General features: G+C 34.3%; 2 protein-coding genes across 22 annotated transcripts in view; one reads left to right on the top strand and one right to left on the bottom strand.

The window, feature by feature from the left end:
* The window catches only part of IFT57 (intraflagellar transport 57), a 48,997-nt gene extending 35,446 nt beyond the window's left edge, over nucleotides 1–13,551 (bottom strand). The window contains exons 1-5 of the mRNA XM_039856951.1: nucleotides 13,228–13,551; nucleotides 10,714–10,876; nucleotides 9,793–9,911; nucleotides 7,283–7,373; nucleotides 2,807–2,875 (exon numbers count right to left, since the gene is read on the bottom strand). Of these exons, the coding sequence (XP_039712885.1) occupies nucleotides 2,807–2,875; nucleotides 7,283–7,373; nucleotides 9,793–9,911; nucleotides 10,714–10,876; nucleotides 13,228–13,439 (654 nt within the window). The 5' untranslated portion in view covers nucleotides 13,440–13,551. The remainder of the gene's footprint in view (nucleotides 1–2,806; nucleotides 2,876–7,282; nucleotides 7,374–9,792; nucleotides 9,912–10,713; nucleotides 10,877–13,227) is intronic.
* A 140-nt stretch (nucleotides 13,552–13,691) lies between these two features.
* HHLA2 (HHLA2 member of B7 family) overlaps nucleotides 13,692–21,644 on the top strand; it is a 110,086-nt gene continuing 102,133 nt past the window's right edge. For 10 of the 21 annotated variants that reach the window (XM_039856952.1, XM_039856962.1, XM_039856968.1 and 7 more), the window contains exons 1-3: nucleotides 13,721–14,512; nucleotides 15,708–15,788; nucleotides 20,895–20,996. The gene's annotated coding sequence lies outside the window, so the exon portion shown is untranslated. Of the gene's footprint in view, nucleotides 14,513–14,875; nucleotides 14,946–15,707; nucleotides 15,789–20,894; nucleotides 20,997–21,644 lie in introns of all 21 variants that reach the window. The other 11 variants (XM_039856963.1, XM_039856966.1, XM_039856967.1 and 8 more) reach the window with 6 other exon arrangements.

The raw sequence follows: 21,644 nt of genomic DNA on the forward strand, positions 1-21,644 counted from the left end.
CACTTCCAAAGAACACAATTTGTAATATATGTCTTTTTCATTTAGGTTTTCTCTTGCTCCACTTACCACAAATCTCAGGAGAAAGCTTGTGTATACCCATTTTCTAGAATTATCATGATACTTAAGAGCACACTTTTCAGGGCCTAGACTGTACTTTCATTAAATGAAAGAAAGGAATACAAGTAGAAGGTACGTAGAAGAAACAATTATTGTTGAGAAGTATTTTTCTCCATAAAGATTAAATTTGCCTATAAAATTAAAAAATATAAAATGGCATTCATTCATGCATGTATTCATTCAATATTTTTCAATATTGAGCACTTCCTATATACCAGGCACAGGTAAAAAACTGAAAAAAGCTGTCAGTCTGGAGGAGTTTGCATTCTAGTGGTTCAGATAGACAATAAACAAATCAGAAATTAATACAATGCCAGAGTATGTGAAGAAAAATAAAGCAGAATGAGGGGACAGAGAATGACTAGAGAAGGATCTGTTTCAAAACCACAGGTAGAGAGGGATTGCTATAATCCATACATTGCTGGGCTGGCATAGTCACATATACATTTAGTATACCAATTTCATAGATAGTATATATCATTTTTGTTCTAGTGAAGAATTCATCACATTCAACTTTACTAATATTTCTTCTCCATAGTGAGTCCACCTGCTGCATGAAATATAAAATCTTAAATCTATGTTACTAACCTCCATAGCAATTCTGTCTTAGGGAAAGAGCAGCCGGAGCCATCATAAGCTATAGTCAGATACAGCTGTCTCAGGCAGATGGCTTTATGGGCAACATCATAAGCTTGCCAGATTTTTTAAAATATGAAAGGGTTTTCTGCCTCATTAGTACTTCATGGCTGATCATCCACAAACACCTGGTGCTCAGACTTCCTCCTCTTGTGAAAATGCAACCATACATAGTCTTAACTTGAAAGGGAATACATTATATAATCTTTATCCAAAGGACCTAATACTTACATATTTTATAAAGGCACAGGTAAGAAGAAAACCCTTCCTTAATAATCTTAATTGAGGGTGAAAAACTGAAATCAGGATCGATAGGGAAGAGTAGTGGTAGAGGCAAATTAGATACTTTGCTCCTTCTGAATACTCAAACTACTTGGTCCAGAGGGAATCCCAGGTAGGCTTTACAGGCCTCCATTTACATCACCAATATAAGAATGAATAACAAAAATGACAGTTTATTTCTGAAAATAACTACGAATCTCTACGTTTTCTTCCTCATACTTTAGAACTTTGTTGTCATCATCATTCAACACATACAGGTACACCAAGCACCATTGTGTCCTTGCTTAAGGCAGGAATCAAACCATACCTACCCTGAACTATTATGAGGTAAAGGAAAAAAAAAATAGACTTGAGAGGTAGGAGAAACTGAGTTCAAATTTAGCTGCTGTAATTTATCAGCTTTTTAAAAAGATTAATTGTCCCAAGGTTAGAAATTTCAGTTTTTCAATCTGTAAAACAGAGATAACATCTACTCAAATACCTCACAAGGTCAGTAAAAGATGTGTTTTAAAGTACTTTGAAAACTATAGTTATCTGCAAATGTATTGTCACAACTAGAATTTCTTTGGATTTAAATGTTAACACATTATTCTGATATAATTTTGAATTGAGCAATAAAAAATATATTCATTCAAGAATTATTTATTCAGTATTTTTTTGTGTTATACTATAGAGAATATAAAAAAATGATAGTTATCCTTGATATCAGATTTGAGAGTGGTAATATGGGGGGAAAATATGGTTTTGGTTTTTGCTAACACTTATTGAGCATTTTCTATGTGCCAGAAATTGTTATAAATATTTTAATGTAGTAACTCTTTTAATCTTTAAAAATCCTATGAAAAAGGTGATATTTTTATTTATCCTCATTTTACAGATGAGGAAGATAGGCACAAGAAGTTGGAGATCTTCCCAAGATCAGACACCTAGTATTAAAAGTATTAGAGTCAACACACATTCTCAGGCAAGTTAGCTACATCATAATGTTATATTACAGCTCAACTTGGCCAGAAAACACACACATATCATTAATAATAATAACTAATGCTAATAATATTAAGGCAGTAAATGATAAATGAAGAGATCATCCTGGGTGGGGTGGCCAAGGAAGCCTTCATGATATAAACCCAAAACTATATCCAAACTTGTTTGTAAAATTTAGACAAAAAAATTATATAAAGAACAAATAATAATATGATGTTCCACATGTACTTTTTTGAGCATGCAATAGGTATCACCTGATTGAAATATAACATACATACAAGAAAATACAAAAATTCAATATGTACTTTTAAAATATCTCATTCAGTGGGCTCTCTTTTAAAGAATAGGTTTCCTAATTAAAACAGCAAAAGTTGACTTAAGCAATGTCTACCTATCCATATACAGTCTTAATATAATCCATTTTATTTCAAAGAAATACCATTTAATTTCCATTTTCTTTTGATCAAGACCATTCAATACTGTCCCGTTATAATGAAAAATAACTTGAAATCAAATAATATATGTGCTTCCATAATAAAAAAAAAATGACATAAAGCAAATAAATTATTTTCAGTTTATATGAGAAGCACTGTGTTGATTTTCCAGACAGGAAGATGTCCCTCTGGATTTTTGTATTTGCTATTATTTTATATGTAGAAAAACAATTTTGAGAGCCACTTTTCAAATGACGTACTAAACATTGGCCAACAATGGTTTCTACTTGTTTCAATTTCCAACACAACATGTGTACTGATTGCTTGTCTTATGTATATATCATGTAACTTACCAAGCGATAGGTCTGGGCCTTTAAAACGTTGAGATCAATAAAGTTTTCTTCATTGTCTGTCTCTTCTTCCTTAGGAAAATAAAAGCATTTCAAAGTTAATAATCATAAAGTTATAATTTAAAAAATGTATTTGTGACTCTCACATATATATTAAGCCCAATATAAAGACTAATGCAAGAAAGGGTATTCAAAAGCCTAGTTAATGTATACAAAATTATTAGCAGCTCATGTGGTTTTTGACGTTTCAATGGTGCTATTTAAAATTGGCCTTTTTTTACAGTCACTGAAGAAAAAAAGAAGAAAGGGTGCCACTACTGCAGAACTAGGGATAAACAAATGAAGAACAGAACAAGAAACAGTCTCAAGTAACATATCTGAAATAGACAGATAATGGAAAAACTCAATGGAAATTTTGAGTAACATGACTAAAATGGACGAAATGATAGGTTTACACAGAATACTCTCACCTGCTCCAGGGACCAATCACATTAATGCATATTTTTGACATTTCATCTCCTATATGCTCAAATTTAATAAGTAAATAATAAGTTAAGTTACCAGTACTGCTTGGCCCATGGTCCCTAACTCTATTTAAAGATATGAAATTTTAAATCTATTTAAGATACAAAATACATATTTAAGATATTAACCTTGTATCTTAGATCTTAAGTGTCTAAATGGATAGTTCAGGTAGATTCCAACCAAGTTGGTCCTGAACTCTGGACTAATTAGTATGGGAGGAAAGGTCAGAAGTGACCCTTTGAAAGGTAATCCCTTCCCCAGTATACAGTAAATATGGAATCTGAGCAGGTTCTGTAAGCATGCAGGACAAAATATTAGCTCCCCTTTCTCTTCAAATGTCTTTGTGGTGACAAGTAACAGTGGGTGAAACAAATTTAACAAAAATATCCCAAGCTTAAAGGATATGGCAATAACACTAATGAAGCTTGGTCCTCAAGTCTCATAAAGAAAAAAAAAAGCAAGTAGGTGTTGTTTGGTGGACACTTTCACATGTAGAGCTGTACGAAAGCAGCAGTGGTAGATTTCAAAGATAATCTTTATCTTCAAGAATTTTAAAGTATGTAAGGCAGTGGTTCTCAAAAGGTGGTTCTGAGACCAGCAGCATAAATACCACCTGGGAGCTTGTCAGAATGCAAATTCTAAGGCTCCATCCTAGATCTACTAGGAAACTCTGGAAGTGAGGCCACCAAAGTAAGATGTGAGAACTATGCTAATCTCTGGGGAACTGGAAAGATTTTTAGTAAAATATAAAATAACATAAATGCAAATTCCATACATTCAAGTGACATTTACTTTGGGCTTGGGGACAGTGAAGCAGGCATAAAGGTGTAGACAAAACTGATCTGTTTACACCTTAAATCTTAAGCACATATGCAGACATGCACCTTTGAAAAGCAGCTCAGTCTATTCTGTTTGCACTAATGATGGTCTACTTAACAACAGTAAATGATTGAAATGGCAATGACTCAATGCCCATGGGAGAAAAGACAAGTTTATAATGCTTTTACAATAATCTAATCAGTACTGTTTACATAGGTCATCAATAAATACTTGTTGATTGTAGTGTACTGAACACTTATAGGCAAAAAGCTTTAATATCTAGGTATTAGGAAAAGGATTTAAGTTACTAAACATTATTGAGAGGGCATTCAAAAAGAATTCGAATATGCACAGACTTAGAAAAAAGTTTTGAAATAGAGGATGCTAATCTCAGTAATTTAGAAGGCACTCAACAATTTCCTATTATTTCTTTGCCTAATATGCATCTTCTTACTTCTCTCATTGCCAGTTAAATACAGCGAGACTATTCTGTGTCGACCAACATATATATATATATATATATATATATATATATTCTTTTTTTTTTTAAACACTTATCAGTGTGTCCTATTGAGATTTGGCCAGTCTACAACTGAAGGTTTCTAGTTTCTAGATGACTATAGAACTTTACTATCAGAAATGATCTTTACTAACCTTGCGCCACGCCACAAACTCTGGCAACAAAATTAAATAATTATCTCACCATTCAAAGGCTTCTTAGCACTGATGCTGTTCTCCTTAGCCAGAGGAATGGAAGCAGTAAGAGAGGACCCCTTAGAATAATATGATGACAGTAAGAAAGAAGCAACCCTTTGAGGAAGGCCTTGAGTTTGATCTTATGACACTAGAAGGTCTTTACTTCACCGCTGGGAAGAAATGTGCAATGATGCTGCTTTCTAGTTTGTTTCTCTAATTTACACACCTAATAATGCTGCTTTGAAATTTAAAGAGTTCTCAGGAAAAAAAAAATTAGCTATAATTTCTAAGTTATGCAGCAATGTACCAGACATTGCATAATAAACTAGAGATACAAAAAAAAAAAAGGGAACAAAATTGGTTCTGCCCTCATAGAGTTATTTTTCTGACTAGCAGATTTTCATGTTTTTTCTGAACTGGCAGCTTTGAGTTATACTTCTTTAAAGCTAAATGCCGATGCTCTAGGACCAGGTATCTGTCAATAAACTAATAACTAATAAACAGTTATTAAGAAGATGAGAAATATATCTGAGTAAAATAAATGAGGTGAACAATGAGAATATGTGAGGTCATAAATTTTCTAAGCCTGAATGGAAAGCTCTATTACACAAAGAATACAGTCTAAACTCCTAAAAATGCTCCAAATGATAATGACCTGTTCAAATGATATTTTCCCAGTTTATCTTAAGCCACCCGCCTCCTCACTGAGGAGATCTGGCCACAAAGGTTTTCTCTCAGTTCCTTGATCATGCTAAGCTTCTTGCCTCAGTGCTTTTGTACATGCAGTATCATCTGGGGCTTGCCCAGTGTCTGCTATAAAACAAGTGCTTAATAAGCACATGTCGAATGAATGAATATGTTTTTACTTTAATTTTTATAATATATCACACTAAAAAAGATATATTTTAAATTGATTAGCTTTACAATGGTCTTTTTTCCTGTTAATAGCAGTTTCCTTTTTTACATGTATTTAAAATATTTATATTGCTGATAAAACATGTTAAATATTTTGAAAATACAAAGCATAGAAAAAATTATTCATAATTCTTCTACCCATATATGTTAGTATATTGATTTTTTTTGGCAAATTTTACAGTTGAGTTTATGCATATAGTATGTTATCCCCATGTCACTAACATTTCTCTGTAAACAATTTTTTTCAATTAAATAGTCTCTATTTATTTAAAAAATGTATATTCAGTTATTCAGTTTGTGGTATAGCCATGCAGTGAAGAGTATTTTATTTCATATGACTGCAAAACCCAGTAATTAATTTGACTGTATGTATCTATTCTTGGGGGGGAGGAGTAGGGTTTTTAAATTTATTTTTCATTATAGTTGACATACAATATTATATTAGTTTCAGGTGTACAACACAGTAATTCGACATTTATATACCTTATGAAGTGATCACTATAAGTCTAGTAATCAAGTCACCATACATAGTTATTATATTATTGACTATATTCCCTATACATACATTACATTCTTGTGGCTTATCACTGAAGTTTGTACTTCTTACAGATAATTCTTTAAAAAACAATTTTTAATGAATACATCATATTCTACTATTTGGATATAGTCTAAGTTCTTTAATGAGTATTTCCGGCATTTGCTATAAAATAATGCAGTGATTAATATCTTTGTTGCATATGGTAGCTTAACAAATTACTTTAAGCTGAAATATAGAATATACTTATTATAATTTTTAAAATCACCTGGAAAATTTAACTGGTTTATGAGAGTAAAATACACTATGGTTTTTTTCCTGCCATTTTAATTTCAGGTGATATCTACACTTCCTAAAAACACAGAGCTAATCCATCTCTGGTTCTTTGTAAGAGCTCTTTGTTTCCACCATTTTACTAGTCGAATCTGTTATAGAGACTTGATCATTTAGCTTCACACTGTGGACAGGATGTTAGGAATGGGAAAAAGCCCAGATGCTGCCAAACAATTTAAATAATGTTAGCATTTACAAGTATTTTTAAAGTTCTTGCATTTAATATTTTAAAGTTCTAAAATTAGTACTCATCTTAATTTTAGAAGCATAATGGAGTTCCTGAAAAATGGTGTTCTTATAAAGTAGAATGTATTAATCTTAAATTCTAATGTTCTGTTCTAAATTCTTTAATATTTATGGCCTATTTAAGATCATGAATGGTTGATAAAAAAATGTTTACTCATATAATTAGTGGTCTACTACTTCCTGTCTATAGTTTAAGAACCACTGCTGAAATCAAGATCTCAATCATTAGAGAACATGAGCATTAACTTAACCAAAGGTTGAAACAACTGAACTTAGTACCTATTTAAAAGCTTTTCTTCTCTAGAAAAATGAAATAAAATATATTTCAGAAAATGGAAGACTGGGGGAATTAAGAGAAGGAAAAGGAATCCAAAGGTGAAAATGAAAAGTAAGTTCAGTAACACACATACCACAAATTCTTCATCTACTTTATTTAATGTTAATTCTGCATCATCTTCTGGAACAGTTTCTTCTTCTAATTCTTCCACTGGGTATGTTGGTCTAAAATAATAAATCTTAATATGAGAGTTAAAAACAAAATAAAACATTTTAGTAGGACAAAAAGGTATAATCTAACTATTAAGGATCTCCTCTGCATCAGATCTTGTCCTTCTTCACCCCTCTTCCGTAGTCAAATGGTTCATGTGATCTTTTTGAAACTTTCTATGTGAAGAAAAAACATTTATCTCCAAATTTAAAGAATAAATTTACACAAATGGGATAATACTGTTATCCAACGTATTTCTTCACTTACTACTGTATCACATTTAAGTACCTATACATCTTTCTCTTTCTCTCTCTCTTTTTATCACCTGCAGGTATTCTATATAACAGCAGTACCACAGTATTAATTTAACTAACCACCTATGGCTGAACACTGAGGTTGTTTCTAGTTTTTTACTAGACAACATCGCAAAGATCATCATTGCACATTTATCATTATGCATATCAGAATAAATCTGTACAAGTATATAATAGCTGGGTCAACAACTTTGTACATTTTATTGTTTTGGTAGATGTTGACAAAACCAACTTCTAAAATGTTACTGTAATCTACACTCCCAAGAACACTGACCCATTTATATATGTTCACCAATATGGTAAACAAACGTTAATCATTTAAGTGAAAATATCTCATTCTTGTTTTAATTGCATTTCTTTCACATGAGAGTAGTTGAACACAGTTTCATGTTTTAATTGGTTAGTATTTCCTTTTTCAAGGAAATATCTATTATTGCCCTTGGCCCTTCTGTATATTAAGAAAATTAGTGCATGGCTTAACCTGTGTTAAAGATATTTTCCTAGTTTATAACTTATAATCTTAGCTATTCAGGTCTGTTATAATTCTTGTTACACTGATTTAGAAACATTTTTTTGCACAGACCCTAGCTTTAACACGACACAACATATCTCACGCCCCTCTGGTCTGTTAGTACTCCTATAGTTTCATTTTTTACATTTATACCTTTGATCAATCTGGACTTTATTTTGATAGTATTAATAAGAAGAGTTCCGGCTTTATTCTTATTTCCAAAATCTAATCAATGGTCTTAACAATAAGTACTGAACAATCATTTCTCCATCAAGATTAACAACATGTATTTCCCATATTAAAAATACATCAAAGTATTTGGGTTTATTTCTGAAAACTTATTTTAAAAATCTATACCTGACAGGTTAACGAAATATAAAAATCAACATTTAATATTAAGAAAGGAAAATACTGCTAGCCAAATTCTTCTTCTTATAGGAAAATTTTTCTATTTTTCATTAATTAGAATTAGATATCTCAAAAACAGTGTTCTAGGATTTGTTTTGGCATATTTAAATGTATAATTATCTATAAATATGTAACTTCTATGTAATTTACCTATTACATAGGTGATATATTCTCTGATGCCTATTTTTTTGGATTCTAATGAAGATATAATGTGATTCATGTGTGTAGTCACTCTTTATATTTCATAAGAGGTAATGTTTCAGTTGAACCACTGAAATTGCCATTTTCTAGTTCAAAAAGAAATGAATATCAGTATTTTCATATGGTTCAATCAGATGATAACCCAAGTCGAGAAAGTTTTTTAAAGTACCTATTATTTACCTGAGAGAATGTGATAGAAGACATATTAACCTATTAACAGGAAACAATATACACCTTTCTATGTAAGTTAATTCTAATCAAAATTACTGCTTGCTTATGCTTTCTCTGAATAATGCCTTCCACAATCTCTAACCTATCAATAATCCCAATCTTCAAAGGTCCAAATTTTATATATTTTTAATTCTAGCCTATATAAATTGAGTTTCTGAATATTTTATTCCTTTATTCATTTATTGAGCATCTATGATATACCAAGTGCCATGTTAACAGCCATAGAGTACATATGAAGATTTCATAATATCTAACAATAAAGCCAGACCTGTAAACAACTAACTTTAATACCATGGAATACAATAATAGAAATATAAACAAATCATTGTCAGGTCAGAGAAAGCAGCAATGAACAATTTCTATGAGTATCATTGTCAGTTGGCATCTTTAGTATTATTCTTGCCAGTTGCATTCAGCAAAGGAAAAAATTCCATTTATAGTACTATATTTATTTCCATTTTTTCCTTAAATCTGCAGCTATCAGTTATCCACATGTATATATCATGTTTGTGTGTATAAACAAATATATGAAAGAGACTTTTTAAAAATTTCCTAAAATGACAAGGACAAACAGTTACAGTTATACATTTGAACTAGGACGGGGCACAATAAATCAGCGCTGGTTTTGAAGACATCAGATATTCCAATTTTGTCTTTACTAACTTTTCTGATCACCTGTGGCATTTTCAGTTTAGAACAGTCAAGAGGAAATACTTCCTATCTGTTCAGTTAAGTAGTTTTGAACTCTTCGTGGAAAAAAAAGTTTACCTTTTCCAGGTGAAACCAATATATTTTAATGCTTCTTCAGCTAAACAGTCAAGAACATAGCATACATGCTCTCCATAACCTGACTTTAATTTTGAAGGAGGAAAATCTGCAGTTCTCCCCTGAAATATAAAAGATAAATGGTATTATTTGTTATTTATATTTCAATGTCAAACTATTTTAAACAAAACACTGCTGAATAAATTTATCACTTCTCTATTTTTCAAATATGATTTAACATAACTATAATTACATTGCTTCTTAAAAATCCACTCTTTAGTCTTTTTCTAATCCATTGATACATAAAAAAAACTAAGAGAAAATGAAGATATTTTATTGTCAAAAGTATCAAATTAAAAGGCAATAACATCTCCTGACAGAATAAATCACTGGTATTGTTAGGGTTAAAACCAATAGAACTACTAGCTTGGTATCATATCATCAAACAACTGTATGAAGGACAGAGTGATTCATATCAAAAATTAATAACAGGTTGCCAAAAATGCTTATGGCCTATCCCCAGAAAAAGTAAGAAATTAAAAGTACAATTGATATTATGGTCTATTAAATCAAAGTTCTCTTTCAAAATATAGTGTTTCGGCTTTCTAGTTTTTTTAAATCATTTTTTTAGAGGAGAACTAAGTAGCCATAAATTTACCTCTGTGACATATCAAGATTAAGAAAAATATTACTTTGGGCGATCAAGAGAGCTACACTGAATATTTTTAGAAGTGGAGCTAATGTCATAATATCAATCATTCTGATATAACATTACATATGTATGTACGTATATGTGTAAATACGTGTGTGTATATAGTTATTTACAGAGAATTCATTAAAAAGGCTAGAATTACTTTGTTGAAATTACCAATTTTAAAATTCATAACATGAGAGCATGCAGAAAGTAGAGTTGTTTACACTTACAAATGATCGAAGCTCAGATAATATGTTAGATATTGTAGCATTAGGGTCATCATATTCCTGAGGCTGCTCAAAGGGACGTCCTGCCTTGTTAATCAACCAAGCAGCGAGAGTGCAAAACATGTAGAACTGTTCACCAGGGTTGGTAGGCAGTGCAAAATAGTGTCTGTGTCAAAATAAGAGGGGAGGGTAGAATATGAAATATTGCAAAGTCTATAGTCCAAGATTGCCAAAAGACCTTTTTTTCAAATGGCTTTAAAATCAAAAGACATTGATAATTTACTCTTTGAAGTTTCTATGAAGCCACAGAACTTACATTAAAGTTTTTAATCAACAAGATTAGGACAAGAACTGCTGTACAAAAAATATTAGATCAAAGACCTTACAACCAGAAAATGCAGGGCATGTTAAAAAACTGAGCACATAGAACCTTTGCCAAAATATGTGTCAGGAATAATTAATAAGAGTATTTCCTAAAAATGGCAATTTGGAATTAAGAAAATCTCAGAGTTAAAAAAAAGACCTTAATAATTATTCATTATGCGTTTTTACATTTCTTATATCATTGGCATCTTCATTGATTCTAATCTATCAGCTAGGTTAAAGGTTTGTTCTCATCTTGACTGCATATTTGATCAACTGAGGAGTTCGTCATACTATTGCTACTGGATCAAACATTTTTTCCCTCATGAATTAAATCAGGACGTCTAGGAGTGAAGTCCCAATATGGGTGTGTTTCAAAAGCTTCACGTTTATTGACTTTTACTAAATCCCCTAGCCTACTAAAAACAGTCCTATGTGGATCAATATGATTTATACCTAAATATGTTAGGAATAAAATTTGCTAGCAACAACATTCAAGTCAGTTTGATTAAAGACCTTATTTTGCTTTTTTACATGTAGCTATTACTATTATGTTTACAATTATATTTATAGCTATTTTTCATAAGAATCATCAGTCTGCTCGTGTTTCCCAATTTTTTTTCCCTGCAGGATAAATGTTAATGTCCTGATAGATAACAGAAAGCTGGGAAGTAAAAAAGGTTTACAACCTGTTCGAAGCACCTACTTATAATAATTCATCTTTTCCTTATTGGCTGAGAACTCCACAACAGAAGAATGGATACTGACAAATTCTGTAGACCTAGGATAGATTCTCAAACTTTAGCATGCATCAGAATCACCTGGAAGACTTGTTAATACACAGACTTCTAGGTCTCACCCCTAGAATTTCAGATTCAGTAGACCCAGGAAGGGGCTTATGGGATTACAGCTTTAATAAATTCCCAGGTGAGGCTGATTCTGCTGACCTGATGACCACACTCTGAGAATCATTAAAATAAGATATCTCTATGCAAATCCATGATTCAAAGTATCTTGCTGAATTCCCGAGGAAATAGTACACAGGTTTTATCAACAGAACCTTAAGGCCACTTTCTTTTAGTTTGAAAAATATACTTGGGAAAAAAATGCATTTTTATTAACACACAAAATGTTGTTTATATTATCCTGATCAATTCATTTAAGTAATAACTCCCAATCCTACAATTTCTATCATGGATCAAACAACACTACTTTTTCCTCTAACTTTTCTATTATGGACTGATTTAGCAATATGGACAGTTTACGTAAAACCTATGTATCTTATAATTCAAGGAATTGGAAGAGAGCAGGGAATGAGATCAAAACTGCTGAAGGAAATTATTTGAGCCTAGCTGTAGCCATTAAGAGAAAGAACTAGAGTCTTAATCTAAATTGTCTCTTACACAATAAACAAATATGTATTAATGTGAAGGAAAAGGTATAAAACTTAGCTACATTGATTGAAGGAGAAAGTGTGAGCTGCCTATTACCCTCAGCAACTAATGGCACTGGCTTTGGGATATGATGAATTTTTCCCCACCCGAAGGGCAGAACTATAGGTTCTGATAGAGACAATTCCAATAGCTGTCATTTCATTGCCTATTCCACTTCTCAGGTTCTGAGAGTACTGTTACTGAAAATGCAGAAGTTCTTTAAACCATAGCAATTAGTCAAGTTTACTAATTGCATTGAAAACAGATCTACCAGCTGTAAGAACAGGTACTTGCAGAGGAAAACAAAAACTAGAGATAGATCTAAAATAATAACAGCATTAATCTTTGGGGATAAGATTATGGGTAATTTTAGTATTTTTCTACATTTTCTTGTGTTTTCCTGAGTTCTCTACAATAAGTACTTTTATAATCGGAAAAAGTGTGATTTTTGGAGGTGCGTGCTTTAAAGACTAGACAAGCTGTCTTCCGGTTCTTTCTGCTGTTCTAAAACTTTACACTCTCTACTAAAGTACCAAGTCTAAACTCCGTAAGCACCACGGCCCTCCTCCGTCGCCAAGTTTGGGGTGAAGTGCCCTTTCCTGGCTAGGAAGATGGAGGCCAGTGCTTGCTAACCCGCGCTCGGCATTCCCCCAGAAAGCCAGAGGAAGGCATTTTCTCAGAGCCCAGCCGGTACCCAGGCGTCGGGGACGAGGGCACCCACCTGGACGGAGGCTTCAGGTTGTTCTTCCGGAGGAGTTCCTCCTCATAGTGGAGCAGCTTCAGTTTCTCCACCAGGTCCTCCATCACCACGAACATGTGGTAGGCCGCGCCGGGCCCCCGCTCCACGACCACCTCCCCCGCCCCTTCGCCGCGGGACCGAGATACCCCATCCTCCAAACCCGACGGCGTGACCACGGCCGCGGCGGCCGCCATCGCAAAACACACAAAAACAGCTCGGAGGGGGCTCCAGCCCACAGAGCTCGGTGGACGGCGCTGCAGCAGCCAGGGCCGCCGCGATCGGTTACCAAGCGACCGCCGGGCAACCCGTCACCAGGGCAACTGGACTCCGCCTCCTTCCCGCCTGATCTCTTCTGAATTCTCTCCAACCAGGGCGGATTTTCTGCGTCACGTCACGTAGAACCCGCCCCTTCCTTTGCCTCTTAGGAGGGACGTGGCTGGGACGCAGCCCCGCCCCTCCTTGGGCGTGACGTCCAGCAACCCACGTCCGGCCGCGCCTCCTCCCCTTGCTGCTTAAAGGCAGAGGACGTCCGTGAGCGTTTCTGCTATGCTTTCCACCTGTCCTTTCACTGGCTGGAGGCGGGTTGAACCTGGTGGTTACCAAACGCCCCAGAGCGGTCGGCGGGTAGCAGTTTAAAAGATTAAAGAAAAAGGAAGACGGGCAGTGTTGAAGGCTATGCTAGCTAGCCCACTAATTTCTTTTTTATTTTTCTTCTCAAAATGGAAAGTTTTCCCAGTTGTAAAGCTAGTTGGTATCCTGAAGTTTCCCTTTACATCAGCAACTTTCCAACGGGAGGTTTCTTTCCTTTTTTTCTTAAACTTAGTCTTTCATTAGGGAATGCTGTATTTGATCTAACAGTCTATTATTATAAGACCGTTAGAGTTATTCTTTGCTATTATAACAACATTAGGAAAGGGATTGTTGATTGGGGGAGGGGGAAGGAATGGCAGAGGATGAGCTAAAAAGGATGCACTGGGAAGGATTTGTTTTATATCAGAAACGGGAATTCTAAACTCACATCCTTCTCCTAATCTGTTTTAAGCCCATTACATGTATAAAGTTTGGGGGTTCCTTGTAAAAATCAAAATAAAGGAGGTAATCATAAAAAGAATTTATTTTTCTGCTCTATAGCTCTAAGTGTGGTTACGGACTACTGTACTCTGCAACTATTGACTTAGAAAATGCAAGAAAGGGGACATAACTGACAGCTTTCCACTTCTCTGAAGTCTTGTGTATCAAGTTTTCCTAACTGCTACATAAAAATGAGGTAAGTGGCAGATGCATGGAAGTTTTCTGGGAGTAGAAAACTTATGGCAAGAGGTTGAACATGCGTTTGTGTTTATAATGTGATTTTTGAGGGCTCTGTGATTTCATATTTGCTACTAGAGAATATAGAAGTCACATTTTTGACATAACTGAAGTTTGAAATTTATCTGTAATTTTTTGTTTTTGTTAGAATGGGCTGAAGAGCACTTTTCATTTTACTATCATTCTAGACATAGCTTGTTTCTGATACTAATAAAGGTATCAAAATGAAAAATCAGAAAAGCAAATACTTTTTATTTACCAAAGAAAGGAAATACATAAAATAACTATTTTATATAAAAAACCACCCAACTATTTTATACAGAAGGCCACTGAGAATTGAAAAAATTACAGTTTGCCCACTCCAAGTCATTAACCAGCTGCTTTTAATAAAGGTGAGTGGAAAAGTGGATTTGACTCTACTCCCCGTCAAATCGGTCTTTTTCTTCTCATTGTTAGAACAGTGTTTCTCCCCCATAGATCCCCACCCCAACCACCACATGTGTGGGTGGGGGATATTGTGGTATGCCTGTATAACTTGCAGAGTAAAAATACCTGTATAGCTTTTTATGATTGAAAAAAATTAAAGCTCAGATACATGCTTTGGGTGCTTGGTTAATCAACAAGCAACATGTGACTTTTTAAATGACTCTCGAAAAGGTGTTAGATTTTACAGGTCAATTGGTTACACCCAGGGAGAGAGATGTTCACTCAAGGCATGCTGCCTACATTCTGACATTTTCAGAAACTTATATATAGCACTCGGGATAAAATAGTCACACATTGTTTTTTTGGCTGACGAGAGACCCTCCAACACCATACATACTTTAGGGGAGGAGAAAACACCTCTCCCAGAACCTAGCCATTTCCTCCCCAGCTACAATGATACAGCCTGTCTTGAAGCAGTATGTAGAATTATTTTGCACCTTAATTGTTGTGAAGAAGGAAAAAGACTAAAATATAGTGTCCCCCAGTAACTGTAGCACAGAAAGAATGAAACAAAAGGGAAAGCCAACTGTTCAACACTGCTTTTGCCACAGAAAGACGGGAGAGAACACTGAAATATCATTTCATTTTTATAAGGCCCCAGGGATTATTTTTACTGAATCTTTCTTTACCCACAGTAGTTGATAACACTTTAAGAGATTCTTTTCCAGATGGAAGTAGATTTCTGCACATGTATGAGAACGCACACTCAAATCCTCTTCCAGCTGTCTGACCCACTTGGAAGCTTTCAGGTAATGGTGTTAGTATTTTTGCACTATCTCATTCATTGACTAATGAGTGAAGTTGGGGCTTGAAGAGAATGGAATGTTAAGGCACGTTCATACTTCCTTTCAAGAATCTTAGAGATTTATCCCTGGCTCTTTGTTGACCACAATTATAATTGGGCTTCTGACTTCGACTTTTATCTCTTGCAGACTATTTGTGAAATAATTGGAAGTAATTTTTAAGGCCCTTAAGATCTGTGACTGAGCTAATCTCTGAAAACTGAACAGCATCCCAGTCAAAGGTGGTTTAAGCTAAATGGATTTCCCTGAAAGATACTGACCAAGGCTTGAGGTGAACAGGAGGCCGGTTCACAGATGGAAGAAGGCTTTCCAGCTGCATCTCAAAATAAAAGAACAAGGCCTCCAAAAAGACAAAGCAGGCTTAAAAAAACAAAGCTATTTTTTGTTATAAATGGCTTAGGACCACCCATTAGGTATGATTAAAACTTAGAAAACCACTAATTGACAAAACTTCCTTAATAGAAAGCATTTGCAAAAATTCTAGAAAGAAAAAAGCCATATTTAAATATGAAACATTAGTGGCAATGCCTTTTAAAACCAAAAACAAGGTGAAGACAGCCACTCTTCAAAGCTGGACTAGAGCAGAGCCAATACTGAGACAAAAAATTGGAAGTATTGCAGAAGAAACTGTTGCAGGTGATAAGATTAAGTAAAAAACACAAGAGAATCTGTAGACAAGCTCTTAAGACAGTGCAGCAAGTGTGCTGTATATGAGATCCAAACTGAAGAAAAGTTACTGGAGAAACAAACTTCAAAAACAAATCATATATAGCACCCAGGAATAAGTCTATCATTAAATTTTACTCAAAGTCATGGAAAAATCCAAATAGGGATACAATGTTCATGAATGAGAAAAATTAGTTACCTTTATCCAATCTATAACTTCAGTGCAATTTCAACAAAAATTCTAAGAGGACTGATATTGAAATGCATACATAAGCATGAGACAGGAATCATGGTGTCAGATCGTAAATTTCCTGATAAAAGTATAACTTAAATTACATCACAGGAATAAATAGAAAATAGAGAGTCCAGAAACAAATGAAAATTTAATGAAAATGACAAAGTTGGTATTACCAATAGAAGAGAAAGATGAACTATTCAATAAGTGCCATTGAAGCTATGGGTTATCCATGTGGAAACCAAATTACATCTCTGAATTCTAACATAAATTCCAGATGAATTGGAAATGTAAATGTAAAATACTTGTAGGATGTTTAGAAGGAAACGAAATAGAGTATCTTGAACTTCAATGTAGGGAAGGATTTCTTGAAGGAAATTAACAAATTTTAAAGAAAAATTCATGAAAATTTAAGAACTTAGACACAAAAGAAGAATCTATAAAAAGTAAAAAAGATATTTGTAACCCATATCATGTTGATGGATTAGTTTCCAAAATACACAGAAAGGTTATTGCAAGGCCTCTGTGCCATGTTGGAGGATTTTAAATGTGTTCTAGGTGAGGATTTCTTGGCCTTAGCATTCTTGACATTTTAGGCTGCATAATTCTTTATTGTTAGGGGTGGTTCTTTGCATTGTAGGGTATTTAACAGCACTCCTCTACCCAGTAGATGGCCCATCCATAGTTTTAACAACCCAAAATGTCTCCTGACATTGCCAGCTGGCCACGGGGAAACATTATCATCTCTGGTTGAGAATCAATGTTCTAGATGCATGGGTTGAAATAGCAAATGCCTTTATAAGGACCAGGAATGTAAAGATAAATGAGTGACTGAGTGATGTGAGTGTGGGGGATATTTGGGGAGGGTCTATTGTGAACTAGAAAATTCATGCCTCATCTCAAGGAGGGGATATTTTTTCCATGCAGGAATTCGGCCCAATTTTGCTGTGTTATGACTTTGCAAGGATCTGAACCTGGATTTGGATGTCAATGTGAAATCCTAATGTTCTTGAGGATAACCTTTCTACCCAGAAAATATTGTTTTGGAGACTACTTTAGTTGTTAAAGATATTTGATTTATTAATACATTGCAGTTCAAAATTGAGAGGCCTTTTTCTTTTCATATTCAAATCTTATTCAATTTGTAAATGTCGTAAATTTGTTACAGTCAGGTTTAAGGGGGGTGGGATTTACAAGTTAAATTCCTAAGTAGGTTTTAAATTGTTTGTAAATTTATTATACTTGTTTTAATATTGTCTGACAAACCATTCTAGATAATGTTAAATCTCCTGAATCTAAAAAAATAAAATAAAAATAAAAAAGGTCAGAGGAGAGAAGTTCTATTAAGTATTTTCAGTATTGTTTATAAATGTAGATTTCAATGTAAAACCAAATGTCTAAATCAATTACTCAATTACATATTATAAACTGGAATCATATGTCAGTCTGTTTCTCTAATAGGCTACATTTTCAAACATTGGATACATAAGTAGCAAATATGCACACATTATTCTTTACCATAATTATTACTACTGTGGATTTGACTTTAATCATTACTGAACTTAATGTTGCAGTTTTTCAGGATTAAAATAATACCCATCTGGGATTATTCATCATCCCAACCTAAACCTGTGATGTTTCCCATGCAACGTGCCAAGAGATTCCTGGGCCAGTTATAGAAGAAATTCTTGGCCAAAACACCAGTGGGACACACTAAGTCCTAACTTGCTATAACAAACTCTCTTACTTAGAAAGGAAAGTGGTTTTATAACCCATTCTGTGGGGTTTACTTCATTTTCTAGTTCTTCTCTACTAATGGAAGTCTTCTAACTCTACTAAGATTACAGGTAACTGCTTTAGCTAACTTTGGCTCTCATAGTAGACATATGCCATCTAATTATATTATACATATTTCAGGCTTTGTTTTGCTCCATGATCTCAATTTCTTGGGAGAGAAGCAAAGTACATGTGTGAACTGAGTTCACTTTACTGTCTCTTGTAAGTGGTTGGGGATGGTTATTGAAGGGTTTCAGGTAGAGGTGTGCGTGCTGGGGAAGGAGAGTTGAAGATTAATAAATTTGCATCTTAGAGTGTTCTGGTAATATTGTAGAGAAAGGACTATAGGAAGATGAAAATTGATTCAGAAGGCAGTTTGAATAGTCAGGTGAAATATGGTCCTGAACTGGGATGGTGGCAATTGAAATGTGAAAGAAAGTAATAGATGTTAGGAAAGAGATTCAACAGAACTTATTGACGGGCATCATGAGATGTTCTCTGGGGCATCAATGGCACCACAGAGATGCCCCACTTTGGAGCAAGAAAGCTGGCCTTTATACTTCACGTCATTGGATTATTGGTTGTGGCCTGTCTCAGGCTTCTTTGGGTGAAGTGGCTTCTGTTGGCCAAGGGTAATATTCTGGAGATGGATGCAATTGTGAACACTGGGCGGCCACATTAACAACTGGGGAATGGGTGCATCAGCCTGGTAAAAAGGGATCCAGGTAGGCACCGACAGATTTTACTATAATAGTTGACATTAAAGTGCAATACTTGAATTTATGTGGCATGTGTACTGAAGCAGTGAAACTGGTCTTAAACTAAGCTGAATTTCAAAAAAAAAAAAAGGCTGGTAAAGATATAAACCATTGATCAATTATAGCATAAAGTATCAGATGGGGAAACAGCAGATAAGTAACTGCAAATATTAAAACATTCTTGATAGGAGTTCTGTTCCATCATGTATGTTGGTAACACTGATTTGATACATATCAGGTACTAACAAGAAGAATTGATCTTATTTGTCAGTTTTGAAGATTAAATAGAAATAGATTTATTCTTTAAAGGCTAGATTAAGAAGATTCAATTTATTTTACAGTCTGAGATGACATTTTTTTTTCTCTAGAGAAAATTAAATTCAAGACTAAATGTAAACGATAAATGCCGTAAGAAAAGGCTTATTATTAACGGGGCTTCCTACAACCTAGTAAAAGCAAAATCTGCTACATGCTACTCTTTCAGGGTACAGCTCTGCATCTCAGTGCAAAATATGCCAGACTTTCTGATGGCTTGTTTCCCAAATGGTTTTTGGCACCTTGTCTTGAGGCTTTGGAACCTGTTTCCCAAACCATTTCATTACATGGTAATAAAACATTAAATCCAAATGCCTTATTTTTATTCCTAGCTATTTAGTGAAGATGATTTCATGCTCCATAGCTACATCTTTTTCTTCACAAATAGAGCAAGAAATCCATTCTGCCTTTGCATCTAGTGAGATTTTGACAGAGCTGTTTTCTTTTTGAAGGTGTGAATGTGAAAGCCCAAACTAATAGATCCAGAGATTAGTGTTTTGCTTTTGACAACCACATAGAGTATCTTCTAGGTTTTTTTGTGCAGCAAATATTTGAGTACATATAATGTGTTAGGCACTTTGCTTGGGCATGGCGATACAAAGACTTACCAGCTTGGTGTCTGTGCTCAAACATCTCATACTCTAATGCAGGATACATGTGTAAACTTGTCAAATACAAACTAGGATATAAAAAAGCAGAGTATGTTTTGGAAGAAGGCTCTCCAGACTTCTCGTATCCTACCTCTCTGCAAGACAGAGTTGGTTGTGCCTCCTCTGTTCCCCCATAGACTATGTTGTTTTCTTTCTCTCAAGTCCCATTTTTCAAATAGGCTCTGAAAAGTTGGGAAGAATTAGTCATGGGAAATTAGTAGGAGAACCAATATGATTGAGATAGCTCTCTTGCCTGGAGAGCTAAGCTTCAGAGCAAAGGTGATGGCTCCTCTCCTTTGTGTCTAATGTGGGGGCCGATGCTTTTGCTTAAGTGTTCAGGGACATGAGTTAACTTTTTCCTAGGAACTTTAGCAAGGGGTCTGCTATATATAGTTATTTCCAGAATCTGGAGAAGGTATGAACCTCTGGCCATCCACTAAGAATTCAAATTAGAATGAGTTTAAGTTCATTCAAAAGAACTCACCCCAAAAGTAGCCCTAAATCAAGAGCAGAAACTAAAAACTTTATGACTTTCTAACAACTTATTGTGTCTGATCTACATGCCCAGTATACACTTAAATATATGTATATAGCTGCAGAGTTCAGAGAAATACTCAAACTCTGTGTAAAACTTTTTTTTCCTTCTCCCCAGTACCCTAAGGCAGAGTGTGGATTTGTCACTGTAACATTGTGAGGAAAAGTAGACAGTCGATGGCACATAGACTGTGTGGTTATCTAAACCCCCAGGAAGAAGGTAAGATCTTCCCCACTTTTCCCCCAGAGAATAGGAATTAATGGTATTCCTTTCACTCGATAGTGCTGTGAAAAAAACAGCAGACTAAACAGATACCAGCTCATTCTTTCCTTATTAATGTGAAATGTTTATACTTATTTGGTTCATTTCCAGACTTCAAACTTTGAGCAGATTTCTCTTTGCTTATGCTCATGCCTGTAAAACTGTTTTTGTTTGCATGGCTTTAAAATAAGATTTACTCTCTAATAGAACAACCCACTTCTAATTCTCTCAGTCTTCTCGATTATCATGTTTGTTCTTTCAGATTAACTCTAAATTTATTTAATGTTAAAATATGTACTCTTAGAATACATTTTATAATATCGAGTTTACCATCCAGCAACATATCATATACTTGACACTCTTGTGGGGTTAAAAAGATCTCTGAAAAACTGTTTTATTCTTGATTTTCAATCTGACAGTCAATTTTAAAACAAATTTTTGCTATTTTTCTTATGCTGGTAATTTAGCACTGTTGAATATGAAAACTTCATAGTTTTACTTTTTGAAGGTAAGGACAGATTATTATACTGCAAAAGATTTGACTCTTTTAGGCTTCTTGGAGGAAGAATAATATTTTTTTGTAAGTAAAATTAGAAATGCTCAAGA

This window comes from Pteropus medius, unplaced genomic scaffold, assembly GCF_902729225.1.
Source record: "Pteropus medius unplaced genomic scaffold, Ma_sr-lr_union100, whole genome shotgun sequence".
Classification (NCBI taxonomy): domain Eukaryota; kingdom Metazoa; phylum Chordata; class Mammalia; order Chiroptera; family Pteropodidae; genus Pteropus; species Pteropus medius.